The following is a 15,863-nucleotide window of genomic DNA, read 5'->3' as shown; positions in this document are numbered from 1 at the left end:
CAGTAGTAAACAATATATACATATTAATAACAATATAAACACCATAGATTTAGCTAAACATTGTGACATTTGAAAGAAAAGATGTTGCGTCAGTAGGTATACGCTATGAGAGAGACAGTTTCATCTGTCATATAAGAAGCCAATGTGTAAAAATCATATTAAGAAGCAGTATAAGAATATTTATTTGAGAATATGAAGGAGCATTAAGAGTCAAGACTGTTCTCCTTCACCCAGCCAGTGTTGCTCAGTGGTTGAGCGTCAGCCTATGAACCAGGAGGTCATGGTTCAATTCCTGGTCAAGGCACATGCCCAGGTTGTGGGCTTGATCCTCAGTAGGGGGCGTGCAGAAGGCAGCAAATTGATGATTCTCATCATGGATGTTTCTAGCTCTACCTCTTCCTTCTACTCTGAAATCAATAAAAACATTTATTTTTTTAAAAAAAGATTGTTCTCCTTTGGGAACAAGAGTGAAGAATGAGGAGAAATGGGTAGCATTTTAATACTATTTGATTTATTTTACCCAGGTTTATGTTGATAAAAACTTTTTAAAAGTTTTAAAGATGATAAATGCCAACACTCTGCAAGATGGATGGGAGAAGACAGACCATTTAATTCTTATCTTTTCTGTTCTCTTCTTAGGGCCTGGCATATCTCAGTACCAATGGCAGCAAATGATATAGCAAAAGATATCAGAGGAAATCAGGTGACTTTTCAAGATTGCTTTGTTGCAGATATCCTTTTCCTGATGGGTTTTCCTTGGTTGACAATCCCTGAGATTCCTAGCTTTTTACCAATCTCTTCACCGCTTGGTAGTCAGTTAATGATAGTCTGGGATGCCTGTGTTCCATCATCTATTGTCCTGGTAGCTGATATCGAGACCTTTCAAACCAACGATTCATTTCGCACTTGGACCAGAATCAGAGTGCCTCCAAGCATCCTGACTGACGAAGAAAGAAGCAATGTGTCTGATGTGAGCCTATCCCATGATGGAATATTTTTTTTGATAAATGGTATCCTCTATCTAAAAAATTTGACCACGTTTGCAAAACTGGGAAGCAAGGAAAATCTTCCTGAAGGTGGAATTATTGGCATTACAACAAGAAAATGGTGTTGGATGGACTATTTATTGAAGGTTAGTAAAATATTACACATATGTATTTACACTTACACATTTAAATGTTCACCATACCTTTTAGTTTAGTGAAATATTAGACTATACTATGCAGTTTTTTTGCAGAATTATTTTACATAGCTGAAAATAGCTCTATCTTCCTGACCTAACTTCTCAGAGCCCTTTACAGACCTGTACCTCCGACAACAGAGAATAAAATGAATCTTGTGTATTATTGCACAGTGTTACTTAGTTATATTATGAGAGTTTTGTTTTGTCTTGTCATGGGCAAAAGATCAAAAAGTTATTTTCTGCAAACAAAAATTCCCATGTGCTCTCAAAAATGAATGAACTCTTTAATTTCCGACAATAGAGTGAATAAGATATCCTTAAGCTAGAGCATTACAAAACACCTGAAATGCTGCATAAAAAATTTTAAACTTCTTTAGGCACATAACTGGGCTTCTGTGGAAGTAAGGAAAATTCCAAGAGGAAAGTGGAGTCCTATAGCACTAATTCAGAGACATAAGCAAATGCCAAAATCTCGGCCCCCGAGGCCGGTGCTGGTCCCAAGCATTTAGACATCTGGTACTTAAAAACAAAGCCTGTGACCTGAGCAAGGGAGGGCATCTGCTAATTTTTTGCATAAAACAGGAACCTTCCAAAATTTCCCAACATAAATTAAATGTATCTCCATTTTAACTCTTAAAAGGCCAGAAAAAGTCTTGTCTTTGGAATTCATGACCAAAAAGCAACCCACATGGACTTTGGGGCCCAAATTCACAGTGAGCCAAGAAATATCGAGCCTAGTACCAGGCAGAAACAAACACAAATCCCACTGGAGGAACAAACCATAAAGTTAGGCTTTGAAAACGTTTCACAAATAATATTCTGGCAAAATTGAGCTCATATTCAAAAATGGCAAAATATATGCAGAAGTAAGATGTCACAGGAGTCAGCACAAACAATAAAGAGCAGAATCATTCCTGCAAGGACATCAGATGTTGGGACTGACAGATATGACATATTTTTCCTGGATTTAAATAAATTGAAAAGAAAATAGAAAACATTTTTTTAAAAGTCTATCAAATAGCAAGGTAATTAGTAATACTAAAAGCGAGGAATTCATTATCGTAAAATTTAGGATAGTAGTTATCCTGAAAGGAAAGATGTAGTGATTGGGAAACAATATGAGTGGCATTTGGGAGTTCTGACAAGATTCTATTTGTTAGACTCTGCTTTGTGATAAATCTTTCAGCTACATATATTTCCATTTGGTCCATTTCTATATGTGAATTCTATTTCAAAATATATTAATACATAAGAATAAATGTTGAAATATGACATTTGATGTAGTAAACTTAAATAAAACTAATAATAACTGAAATATAAAATTCAATGGAAAGTTTAAATAGAAGATTAGATACAACAAAAATAATTAAATTATAAATTAGATAAGAAGTTAAACAAAATGAAAAGATGAGAGAAAAGGGGATGGAAAACAAACAGAGTAGAAGAGAGAGATGAATGGAAAAGAGAAAATCCAACATATATCTAACCAGAATTCCAAAATAAAAGATTAGATAAAATGGGAAAGAGCTGAGAATTTTTCAGAGTTAAATAAAGATATCAATATTCAATCCTGAAATACTAATAAATTCTGATTGATATAGGAAAAAAGAGAGCCCACTGAGACACAAAATAATGATATTGCACGGTATCAGAAACTAATAAGAGATATCAAAAATATTCAAACAGAAAATACAAATTATAAACAAAGACAATACAACAATTGGATGAGATGAACGGAAGTCAGAAGATTGTGAAATACTTAAATAACTGAGAGCCCTAACCGGTTTGGCTCAGTGGATAGAGCGTCGGCCTGAGGACTGAAAGGTCCCAGGTTCGATTCCGGTCAAGGGCATGTACCTTGGTTGCGGGCACATCCCCAGTAGGAGGTGTGCAGGAGGCAGCTGATCGATGTTTCTCTCTCATTGATGTTTCTAACTCTCTATCCCTCTCCCTTCCTCTCTGTAAAAAATCAATAAAATATATATTTTTTAAAATAAATGAGATAAAGTTCATATTGGCCCTCAGGGTGGGGCAAAAGTAGGCTTACAGTTGTTTGTATGGAAAAGATACAATAATTAATGAATAATACAAGAATAAACTATGTTTTGCATACTCACAACTATAAACCTAATTTTGCCCAACCCTGTATTTATCCTGTTGAGGTTCAGCTGAGCTTCTTGGATTTGGGGGATTATGTATTTTATTAATTTTGGGATGTTGTCAGAGCAGGATCTAATTCTCATGGGAGAGCTTACTCCTAAATCCTGCTCATAGCACTAATTGTGAGAGCACTCACTGCTCTGTTCTGCCAACTGGTCCAAGTGTGGGAGTACAGGTCCTAACCCTGCCCCACTATGCTAACTGTTGGGTCCAAGCCCCTCTGCTCCTGGCAGGACCTTCCTGGACGCTGGGTAGTAGATGGAGAAGCCATGAGGAGTTGTAGGTGGATAAGAATGAGTATTGCAGAAGCCAGTGGCCATAAAACCACCAGACAAAACCGTTCTTCATAACAGTCTCATGCAGGCAGCCACACACCAGCTGATGAACAAATACATCTTTCTCACATAGTAGCAGTAGCCTCCGTACTCACAGCTACTATCTGAGCAGCTGCACGCTGCCTCTGGATCCATAGCCTCACACAGCGGCACCTGAGCTCTCCCCTAAGCAGCCTCAGTAGCCTCTCCAGTCTTTTCCACACACTAGCTGGTCAGTAACGTATTATTTCACTTAGACAAAAGAGGCCACTTGCCAACAGTGACATCAATCATTTGGGTTATAGAAGGTCACAGTGCATAGTCCTTAGACGCCCTGATTAAGATTCCCATGCTCAGAGTGGCCTTGGCCATCCGGCATACTGTAGATAGGGCCTTTCACACTCTAATTGGCCTTGACTATCCAGCAACTCTGGCATGGTTCCCACAGATGTCCTTGGACATTATTTCTTCCAATAGTTCTTGTGTACCATTCTCTTTTCCTCTCCTTCTAGGATTCCAAAATCACACATATGAGACCATTTAATATTGTCCCAGAGATCTCAGACCACCTGTTCATTTTTTTTCACTCTGCTTCTATCTTTGTACTTTAGTTTGTATACATGCTGTTCACTTTCTTCAAGTTCACTGCTTCTTTTACATATATATATATATATATATATATATATATATATATATATATATGTATATATATATATATATATATATATATATATATATAATTTATTTCAGAGAGGAAGGGAGAGGGAGAAAGAGATAGAAACACCAATGATGAAGAGAATAATTGATCGGCTGCCTCCTGCATGCCTCCCACTGGGAATCAAGCCCACAACCCAGGCAAATGCCCTTCTCCAGAATCAAACCTGGGACCCTTCGGTCCACAGGCCGATGCTCTATCCACTGAGTCAAACTGGCTAGGGCAAGTTCACTGCTTCTTTTCCTCTGCTTTTCCCAAATAATTCTTAAATTTGTCTAATAATGTCTTCATTCCTGATATAATATTTTTTATTTCTAGCATTTCCATTTTCTTCTTTTCTATCATTTACATGTCTCAGCTGATTCCTCATCTCTGCACTCAAGTTGCCTCTTTCTCACTAGATAGTTCAGCATTTTTATCATGGTTATTTTCTTGTTAGCCATGCTTGGTATCTTAACGCTGACAAGATTCCAGAGATCTCTTCATACTTTACAACTGAGCCACCAGCATTCCAAACTATGAGAGCGCTGTCTCTGCTTTATAGCCTAGCTGTCAGCTTTTTTTTTTTTTAATCACCGAGGGATTCTCTTTTCTCTCTCATTTGCCCCTGGATTTGTGTGCCTTGGCAGACCTTTCTCTCCTGCTTCCCTATCCCCAGTCTTGGCAGGGAGACTGCTTTACAATTTGGGTAAAGGCCAAGCATGTCTCAGAAAGTGAACAGAAAGTTTCTCTCCAATCTCTTATCCAACTCCCAGCCTATGTACCTGAGAATCCAGAATGCAGATGATTTCTCTCAACTTTGCTGCCTTGCTGCCTGCGCCCTGCCTGTCTTCAGAGGGTTATATGTTTCTAAAGTCCGTCAGCCTGGCCTGCGGGGATCGGGCCAAAACCAGCTCTCCGACATCCCCCAAGGGGTCCCGGATTGAGAAGAGGGTGTTTCTTGGGTGACACACCCGGAATCGAGCTCCCTCCTCTCTGGTTCTAGGTGCAACACCCGAGAATCACAGCTGCCAAGTCACCACAGCTTGGTAACTCCTGCGTTGAGCGTCTGACCCCTGGTGGTCATTGTGCATCATAGCTACCAGACCATTAACCAGTTGCCAGTTAGCGGTCGCTTAGGCTTTTATATATATAGACCAGAGGCCCGGTGCATGGAATTTGTGCATGGAGGGGGTCCCCTCAGCCCAGCCTGCACCCTCTCCAATCTGGGACCCCTTGGGGGATGTCCAACTGCCGGCAGTTGGACATCCCTCTCACAATCCAGGACCACTGGCTCCTAATCACTCACCTGCCTGCCTGCCTGATCGCCCCTCACTGCCTCTGCATGCCGGCCTGATCGCCCCTGACTGCCCACCCCTGCCGGCTGGTCACTCCTAACTGCCACCCCGGCAGCCTACTCACCCCTCACTGCCCCCCCTGCTGGCCTGGTCTGCCCCCAACTGTGCCCCCTCTACTGGCCTGGTCGCCCCTAACTGCCCACCCCTGCCCGCCTGGTCACCCCACGCAGCCTGCTGTTCAGTCATTTGGTCGTCCCTCACTAACCCCCCTGCTGGCCTGGTCATAGGCAGCCATCTTGTGAGGGTGTGAGGGTCATTTGCATATTACCTCTTTATTATATAGGATAGTTGCAAGAGACCCTGAATGCTTCAAAGGGATCCCCCAGCTCCCCTGCCTTGCCCCAAGATCTTTGATTTATTACACCCAAGCATTAAGTGAAGATCTTAGGAGAGTTTGTGGGTGAGTGAAAAACTCATTCCCTGGCTGGGCTCCCTGGGATTCCCATCTGTCATATTTATAGCATATTCCTCTTCCCATCCCTCTGCCAAGAATGAGAATAACTGAGTCTTTTCTGTGAAGGGCTCATCATTTTGTTTCTAATCTGTTTCCTCGTTGAAGGTGTTTCACACTCTTTTCCAGCAACATGAGCTCTAGACTTTAAGTTGAATCTTTATTTGATAAAAATACTTTTTACTCCAAATAGTCTTAGTCTCTTTCTTTGGTTACCTGTTTGATATCTGTCTACAGCCTATTTGAGTATAGACAAGATGTGCCCAAAAGACTCCTTCTAGTGGTCATGAACATAGGAGTTACATTTTATATAAAAATCTCTAAGAATTAGAAACAGCTGGAGAAGGGCCCACTGAATGAAATTAGGACCTCTGAATGTCAGACGTAGTCTCTGAATAGCCTTTGTCTCTAACAGACTGGGTCCACAAAAGAGAAGTATTGATTTGTTTAAAGTTTTAATTTCTCTCTTCCCTTTATCTGATACCCATTGAAGCTAGAATTAAAAAAATAATAATGTAATGTTTGAGGTGTCATTATAGATTGATCTTAGTAAACAGCAAGGTCAAAGGGGCACTCCTGACCAGAGTAAATATATACTTAGGAAAAGAGAAGATCGATAGTCTTTGAGGAATTAAAAGGGAATTAAGATTAATTATTTCTACTGATATAAAAATAAAATTACTGGAATAATTTCTTTTTATTGTAATATGACATACTTCTATGCCATATATTTCTGTCCCTGAAGTATTTTTCAGAAGTGTACTAAAAAATAAACCATTCCAGTTACTATGTTTTACTTTTTTAAAATTTTATTTTATTGTTTAAAGTATTACAAATAGTAGTACATATGTCTCCTTTTTTCCCCATTGACCTTCCCCCGGCCTCCCCTACACCCCGGCACCTGCCCTCACCCCCTCTCCAGTGTCTTGCGTCCATTGGTTATGCTTATATGCATGCATACAAGTCCTTTGGTTGATCTCTTACCTCCTCCACCTCCGCAACCCTCCCCAGCCTTCCCACTGTAATTTTCTCTGCCTCTGTATCTTTTTGTTCTTCAGGTTATAATGTTCTTTATTATCCATAAATGAGTGAGATCATGTGGTATTTTTCTTTCACTGACAGGCTTAGTTCACTTAGCATAATGCTCTCCAGTTCCATCCATGCTGTTGCAAATAGTAAGAATTCCTTCTTTTTTACAGCAGCGTAGTATTTCATTTCATAGATGTACCACAGTTTTCTAATCCACTCATCTGCTGATGGGCATTTAGGCTGTTTCCAAATCCCAGCTATTGTAAATTGTGCTGCTATGAACATAGGGGTGCATATATCCTTTCTAATTGGTGTTTCTGTTTTCTTGGGATATAGTCCTAGAAGTGGTATTACTGGGTCAAATGGCAGTTACATTTTTAAATTTTTGAAGAAACGACATACTGTTTTCCACAATGGCTGCACCAATCTGCATTCCCACCAGCAGTGCACGAGGGTTCCCTTTTCTCCGCATCCTCTCCAGCACTTGTCATTTGTTGATTTGTTGATGATGCCCATTCTGACAGGTGTGAGATGGTACCTCATTGTTGTTTTTATTTGCATCTCTCAGATGATTAGTGACTTAGAGTATCCTACCTAATAAAGGGTAATATGCAAATTAACCATTACTCCATCACAAAATGGCGACACCCATAGCTACAAGATGGCGATGCCCAGTCCTCTCAGCCCCACTGGAGTACCCCAGTCCTGGGGGGGGGGGGTGGCCATTGAGAGAGGGCAGTGTGAGTGGCCTGATGGAATGATTGCTTTGTCGCCACGGCAACGAGGCAAGCGTCTCGCCCTGGCTGTGGAGGGCCTCTGGGCAGCAGGCGAGAAGCTGCCAGGCCCCACAGAGAGCTACTGGCGTACGGATTCGTGTGCAGGGCTACCAGTGTCTCTTGGCTTTCTGAATGTCCTCTTTCGAAAAGTGTCTCTTTAGGTCCTTTGCCCATTTTTTGATTGGGTTGTTTATCTTCCTTTTGTTAAGTTGTATGAGTTCCCTGTAAATGTTGGAGATTAAACCCTTATCAGAGATAACATTGGCAAATATGTTCTCCCATGCAGTCGCCTTTCTTGTTGTTTTGTTGATGGTTTCTTTTGCTGTGCAGAAGCTTTTTATTTTGATGTAGTCCCATTTGTTTATTTTCTCCTTAGTTTCCAATGACCTAGGAGCTGTGAAGGTAAAGATATTGCTACGACATATGTCTGATATTTTGCTGCCTATGGAGTCTTGTAGGATTTTTATGGTTTTCCATCTTACATTTAAGTCCTTTATCCATTTTGAGTTTATTTTTGTGTATGGTGTAAGTTGGTGATCTAGTTTCATTTTTTGCATGTATCTGACCAAATTTCCCAGCACCATTTATTAAAGAGACTATTTTGACTCCATTATATGCTCTTGCCTCCTTTGTCAAATATTAATTGAGTATAATGGCTTGGGTCAATTTCTGGGGTCTCTATTCTGTTCCATCCTATATAATAAAGATGTAATATACAAATAGTCATTACACCATGAAGCCTAATGAATGACCACTTAATGACCGGATCATGGATCAGCAGGAGGGTGGGGCAGCGAGCTACACTTGGGTGTTGGAGAGCTACAGGAGGGGGCAGGGCAGCAAGCTATGGGAGGAGTGGGGTGGGGGGAGGAGAGACGGGGGGGGGACTACAGGAGGACGGGGCAGCAGGCAGAGAGTTACTGGAGGACGGCAGCGAGCTACTGGCAAGCTACTGGCACATGGATTGGTGTGCAGGGCTACTAGTTGGTCTATATGTCTGTTCTTGTGCCAGTACCAGGCAGTTTTGAGAACCGTGGCTTGGTAATATAGCTTGATATCTGGTACTGTGATCCCTCCAACTTTGTTCTTTTTTTTTTTAATATATTTTATTGACTTTTTACAGAGAGGAAGGGAGAGGGATAGAGAGCTAGAAACATCGATGAGAGAGAATCATCGACCAGCTGCCTCCTGCACACCCCCTATCAGGGATGTGCCCGCAGCCAATGTACATGCCCTTGACCGGAATCGAACCTGGGACCTTTCAGTCCGCAGACCGACGCTCTATCCACTGAGCCAAACCGGTTTCGGCCAACTTGGTTCTTCTTTCTCAAGATAGCTGTGGCCATTCGGGGTATTTTTTTATTCCAGATGAATTTTTGGAGAGCTTGTTCTAGATCTTTGAACATGTTTTACTTTTAAATATAGCAAGTTAGAAGACAGGAATTATTAGGACTATCCCTAAAATTGAAGATATTCTAATTATTTTCTATTTTCCATTTTCCAGGCTAATAACAGAAGCAACATGGCAATCTGGACAAGAGATACAATTTATCTTGGATATGATTCTCTTCAATTTGTCAAAATAATAAATACTAAAAAACTGATGGAAATTCTAGATATACCCTCAACTGCTACTCTGAGTATACACAACATTGAGTATACAGCCCACCCTTTGGAATTGGGCTTGTTGTTAAATTTCTGTGTTACATGTAATGTCATGAAACAAATTCACCTAGTGATATATAATGAAGATTCGAAAAAGTGGATGCACCAAGACTTTTCATTAAATGTCACGATTGACAGTTTCATAACTCCACATTTTATATATTCATCAATGCCAGAATTAATACTATGGGACAAACACAGGGTCTACTATTCTTATCACAATTTCACTACTACTGGAGTTATACAGACACCTACAGGATTTGGGAATCTATCAAAATTATCACATGACAGTATTATTCATGATGCTTATTTAGGTGAGGCATTCTCATTGTGCAAAAAAAAAATACTCTTGATTTTGTAATAGATGACTTTCTTATGAAGATGTAGCAAATTTAAATGTACATTAAATATTGATAGGTAAAGGTGGACTTCTTACCACCTAAAAATGGGTATCAAATTCTACTAACATTAACTATGATCTTGCATAGCAAAATGGCAAACTCAAGTTCTTTTTTTTTCAGAGGTTCATTTTGGTCAATCAGAGGATATGAAATAAGCAACTTACATGAGCCTTTTCAGTGCAGGAGGTGACGTGGTTTTATTCATTTCCTAGGGCTCCCGTAACAAACTACAAAAACTGGGTGGTTTAATACAACAGCAGTGTATTGTCTCCTGGTTCTGGAGGCTAGAAGTCTGCTTTCAAGGTGTCGGCAATGCCACGCTCCCTCTGAAACCCGAAGAGGAATCTTTCCTTTCTCTCCCTAACTTCCGGGGGCTTCTAGCAAACCTTGCATCCCTTGGCTTACAGCCACATCATTCCAATTTCCACCTTTGTCATCACATAGCGTGCTCCCTGTGTCTTGTTTTAAGGACAACAGGACTCCCCTACTCTGGTATGCCCTTGTCTTAACCAAGCACAGCTGTAATGATCCTATCTCCAAAAAAAGGGCACATTCCGAAGTCGTAATGAGAGTTAGAACTTCAATGTCTTTCTTGGGGGGGAACCCAGGGCTCCAGGAGGGCAGGTCACCAGCCCGAGGTTGGCCAGCTAGGAAGTGGCAAGAAGCAGCACCTGAACTTGAGCCTTCTGCTCAGCATATCATGGGGGTGGTGTGGGGACCCCCGGCTAGAAGTGGCCCACCAAGAATGTTGTATCTGAAAAGAAAGCTATGACATCAACTAACTGTTCATTTTACAGAGATGGCTATAGAACCAAAGAGGTTAAGAGACTTACTGTCTATGAACCTCTAAGACTTAAACATAATACTCTATTGAGGGAAGAAAACGTATTATTATTTACAGAGTGAACATGCAGAAGTGACCACCCCTCCCCATTCTTCATCCCAATTATATTCTGCTAGGACTGACATACCAAAATGCCACAGAGTAGGTGGCCTAAACAATAGAAATCTATTTTCTCATGGTTCTGGAGGCTAGAAGTTCAAGATCAAGGTGTCATCAAGTTGGTTTCTGATGAGGACTCTCTTCCTGGATTGGAGACAGCAGCCAACTTCCCATTATGTCCTCATATGGCCTTTCCTCTGTGTGCATGCAGGGAAAGGGGGCGGGGTGGGAGAGAGAGATCTGGTACCTTTCCTTCTGAGGACACCAGTCATATAGGAATAGGGCCCCACCCTTATGACCTCATTTAATCTAACCTCCTTAAAGACTAATCTCCAAATACAGTCACAACGGGAGTTAAGGCTTCACCATATGCATTTGAGAGGGGGACATAATTTAGTCTACAATGCTTCCTATAATGGCATTCTTGTCATGCTCATTCTCACTATTTAATACACATTAGTAAGCTCTTTTTCCCCCTATAAATGATGTGATATATAAGTGATATCGTGAATGCAGGAAAAACCTACTGTACTGTGAAATGGAGGAGAAGTTATTGTGTAAAGTTGCAGGTTTGTGCCTGCACACCCTAATTTTCTCAAAGTACATGAATAGTCATTATAAAAAAGATTACTTTAATTAAAAGTCCACTTACATAAAAGAGCGTGGATTTATGGTTACTTAGAATAACAAACTTCTCTTTTTTTCTAGATTACTATGGAAATATCTTGGTAAAAATGGAAAATAATATCTTGTTTTATTTCAAGATTCATATCAGAGATGCAGTGAAGCTACATTTATGGACAAACACATCAACAAAATCATCAGTTTTTTTGAATTTATTTAGTCAAATAAATTTTGTACATGTTTTTGAAAATGGCACACTCCATGTACAGGAATATCCCTTAGGTCTGGAAGTACGAAGTGTAACTTTCAAAACAAAAGAAAAATGCCCCTTTGTGGCATTTCATAATAATATTAATCGTGTTTTTTACATCTTGGACAAAGGAGAGAATCTGTCAGTTTGGGCTCAAATAGTCTACCCAGAAAATAATGGTTTGTATATTATTGTGGAACCTTATGGCCCAAAACTATTAGAAAATAAATTCTATCTTCAGTATGAAATTGCTTCAGGATTCTGCACTAAAACCCTGGTAAGTTATTATTTTAAAATGTCATTTGATTTTAATAAATGTAAAAGCATAATGTTAATATTCTTTAAAACAGATTTCCCTTCTAGGTTTAGCTTGGAACATGTTGAGAAACATACGTGTTTTTCATAAATAATATGATAAGCCATTAATTCCTGAGCCACAGTTTTCACTTGCAATATCTAAGGCCTCTTTGCGACTTAAAGTCCGTTTCTGAAGAAATATCTGTCAGTTGTATTGTGTTCTTCCTTTTATCTTTTATTTTATTCTTATGCCTGGTTTTTCCGTCAAATCCACAAGTTAGGGTTGTGAGTAACTGGGCATTTCATCTGGGCTCACTCACGAAGCTGTGGTCCTCAGGCGGCCTGTCTGGGTAGGATGGTCTCAGGTGGCCTCATTCACTGGCTTGTTGGTGTGAGGGGCTTGCGCTGGAGGGCTTGTCTCTGCTCCATGTGGCTGCCAACTGCACACGAGGTCCGGTTTCTCTGCGTGGCAGTCTCAGGGCAGTGTTCCACAGCAGGGAGAGAGGAAGCGACTCAGCCTCCTGAGGCCTGGGCTGGGCCTCATTCTATTCATCAAAGCAGTTCACAAGACCAGCCCTGATTAAGAGGATGGGGAAATAGACTCCGCCTCTTAATAGAACAGCTGAAGTGTGCTGTACAGGGACTTGCATGCTTGAGTGAGAGGAGTGACTGCAGCCATCTTTGCAAACATCTGCTCACAGTTGGAGTAAATAACCTTCCAATAGGTCAGTTTCCCTTTAGCCACAAGGAATCTTCTACATTTTTACACACAATACCCATTTCATATAGATCCAGACACTTGAAGGAATTTCCAATCTGGATATTTAAAAGGATATGAGGCCATGTAAATAAAAGGATAGCCACAAATCGAGAACCTGAATAGCATATTTAGCATGAGCAGGCTCTTCTAAAAGTCATCCTCTCTGCAGCTTGAAGTAACTAGCCATCTACTGCCTCATGGTTTACATTCAGAGACAATGTTGCCTTTTGCTTTTGTTGCCTTTGCTTTAGGTGTCAAATCCGAAAAAATCATTGTCAAGACCAATATGAAGGAGTTGACACCTGTGTTTTCTTTTAGGAGTTCTTCAGGGTTTCAGGTGTTCCATTCAAGTAACTAATCTCATTTTGAGTTGATTTAGTATTTCTTCATACATATTTATCTTGAGAGATATAAAACGACGTGTGTGTGTGTGTGTGTGTGTGTGTGTGTGTGTGTGTGTGTTTAGAGGGAGATCAGTTTGGTGCTGGCTAATATATTGTGATCAGAACAGAGACTCTGTGCTTCTGAAAAATCTTAGGAAAAAATCTCATTTCTGAGACAAGGTTTACTTACTCATAAGCTGGATGTTAAGTGGTATAACACAAAATCTACAATCTTGTGATAAAGTTGAAGGTTGTGAAAGTCATTACATTAAAAATAAGTCTAGTTCCATGTTCAAGGAAAGGAACTACTGTTAATGTGTGTGTGTTTATATATAAATATAAAAGTGTAAGGGAAAAAGGTTTAAGGATCTAGGGACGTAATCACTATACTTTAAAAATGTGAGGCTTGGCCGTTACTTTGAGGAGCGAACAGTCAGTAGAGGGGTACAAAAAATGCAGAGCAATAAAACCTTTAACTTGGAGAAGCAAAACCATGCTCCAAGAAAGTACCATCAGCATCACTACCAGCAGCAACAGCAGCAGCCACCGCCGCCAGCAGTACCTGCAAATGGACAACAAGCCAGCAGCCAAAATGAAGGCTTGACTATTGACCTGAAGAATTTTAGGAAACCAGGAGAGAAGACCTTCACCCAACGTAGCCGGCTCTTTGTGGGCAATCTTGCTCCTGACATCACTGAGGAGGAAATGAGGAAACTATTGGAGAAATATGGGAAGGCAGGCGAAGTCTTCATTCATGAGGATAAGGGCTTTGGCTTTATCCGCTTGGAAACACGAACCCTAGCGGAGATTGCTCAAGTAGAGCTGGACAACATGCCACTCCGTGGAAAGCAGCTGTGTGTGCGCTTTGCCTGCCATAGTGCATCCCTTACAGTCCGAAACCTTCCTCGGTATGTGTCCAACGAACTGCTGGAGGAAGCCTTTTCTGTGTTCGGCCCCGTGGAGAGGGCCGTAGTCATTGTGGGTGACCGAGGAAGGCCCTCGGGAAAAGGCAGTGCTGAATTCTCAGGGAGGCCAGCTGCTCGGAAAGCTCTGGACAGATGCAGAGAAGGTTCCTTCCTGCTCACCACATTTCCTCGACCTGTGGCTGTGGAGCCCCTGGACCAGTTAGATGATGAAGAAGGACTTCCAGAGAAGCTGGTCATAAAGAACCAGCAATTTCACAAGGAGAGGGAGCAGCCACCTAGATTTGCACAACCTGGCTCCTTTGAGTATGAATATGCCATGCGCTGGAAAGGCACCCATTGAGATGGAGAAACAGCAGCAGGACCAAGTGGACCGCAACATCAAGGAAGCTCGTGAGAAACTGGAGATGGAGATGGAGGCTGCTCGCCATGAGCACCAGGTCATGCTAATGAGGCAGGGTTTGATGAGGTGTCAAGAAGAACTTCGGAGGATGGAAGAGCTGCACAACCAAGAAGTGCAAAAACGAAAGCAACTGGAGCTCAGGCAGGAGGAAGAGCGCAGGCGCCGTGAGGAAGAGATGAGGCGACAGCAGGAAGGATTCAAGGGAACCTTCCCTGATGCGAGAGAGCAGGAGATATGGATGGGCCAGATGGCTCTGGGAGGTGCTATGGGCATAAACAACAGAGGTGCCATGCCCCCTGCTCCTGTGCCTGCTGGTACCCCAGCTCCTCCAGGACCTGCCACTATGATGCCAGATGGAACCTTGGGATTCACCCCACCAACTACCAAACGCTTTGGCCAAGCTGCTGCAATGGAAGGAATAGGGGCAATTGGTGGAACCCCTCCTGCATTCAACCGTGCAGCTCCTGGAGCTGATTTTGCTCCAAACAAACGTCGCCGATACTAATAAAATTGCAGTGTCTAGTTTCCCAAAACCCTTAAGAGAAGGACCCTTTTGGGACTAGCCAGAATTCTACCCTGGAAAAGTGTTAGGGATTCTTCCCAATAGTTAGATCTTCCCTGCCTGTACTACTCCAGGGCCAGAAGTCAAGAGAGGGGTGATATTTAAATCATTTCTGTGTGGTATATTGTTGAATCCTGTCTGTGTGGTGCATTCCTGAAGTCTCTTGATTATTGAAGGCCAGGGGTGGGGAGCAATGGCAAAGTGGATCCAGTTAGAGCCCCCATGAATCTTGATCATTCCATTCTGTTTATCCTGTTCTATTTGCATTCTCATTCTTAAATTTCCCGACCCCGGAGACACTGCCACATGTACCACAAAAACCACAAACATCCTCCATCACTTTATTCACTCCCAGGTGGGAATTCAGGCAAATGTCTGCAGAGGTCACAGGTAACATACATACATACGGTTCTGTTATACCCCTTATATTATCCCTTCATACCCTAAGGAAGACATTTTTCTCTTAGAGATTTTCATTTTAGTGTATCTTTAAAAAAAAAAATCTTGTGTTAACTTGCCTCCATCTTTTTCTTGGGTAAGGACAACCCAGGAATGGCCCTTTTGTGTCTGATATAGCTGTTCACAGCTTTTCTTGATAGGCCTAATGAATGTCCAACAGTAGCTCTTAGCATTGCCTATCTTAAGTAGTTATGCTATGCTTTATTTTTTATTGGTGTACCATGTTTG

At 41.4% G+C, this 15,863-nt stretch overlaps 2 protein-coding genes across 2 annotated transcripts in view; both read left to right on the top strand.

Moving 5' to 3' along the window:
- Nucleotides 1-1,000: 1,000 nt before the first annotated feature.
- Nucleotides 1,001-15,863, top strand: part of CATSPERE (catsper channel auxiliary subunit epsilon) — a gene marked incomplete at its 3' end in the record, with an annotated part of 53,917 nt that continues 39,054 nt past the window's right edge. The window contains exons 1-3 of the mRNA XM_079763757.1: nucleotides 1,001-1,132; nucleotides 9,470-9,944; nucleotides 11,683-12,125. Of these exons, the coding sequence (XP_079619883.1) occupies nucleotides 1,115-1,132; nucleotides 9,470-9,944; nucleotides 11,683-12,125 (936 nt within the window). The 5' untranslated portion in view covers nucleotides 1,001-1,114. The remainder of the gene's footprint in view (nucleotides 1,133-9,469; nucleotides 9,945-11,682; nucleotides 12,126-15,863) is intronic.
- LOC307094766 (non-POU domain-containing octamer-binding protein-like) lies at nucleotides 13,694-15,198 on the top strand. The gene is given in 2 exon segments (XM_079763809.1): nucleotides 13,694-14,539; nucleotides 14,541-15,198. Coding segments are annotated over 2 exon segments (1,377 nt in total). The 5' UTR covers nucleotides 13,694-13,741; the 3' UTR covers nucleotides 15,120-15,198.

This window comes from Cnephaeus nilssonii (genome assembly GCF_951640355.1).
Source record: "Cnephaeus nilssonii genome assembly, chromosome: 23".
NCBI lineage: Eukaryota > Metazoa > Chordata > Mammalia > Chiroptera > Vespertilionidae > Cnephaeus > Cnephaeus nilssonii.
Note: the sequence above shows the minus strand (reverse complement) of the source record. Positions and strands in the feature narration are given on the sequence as shown.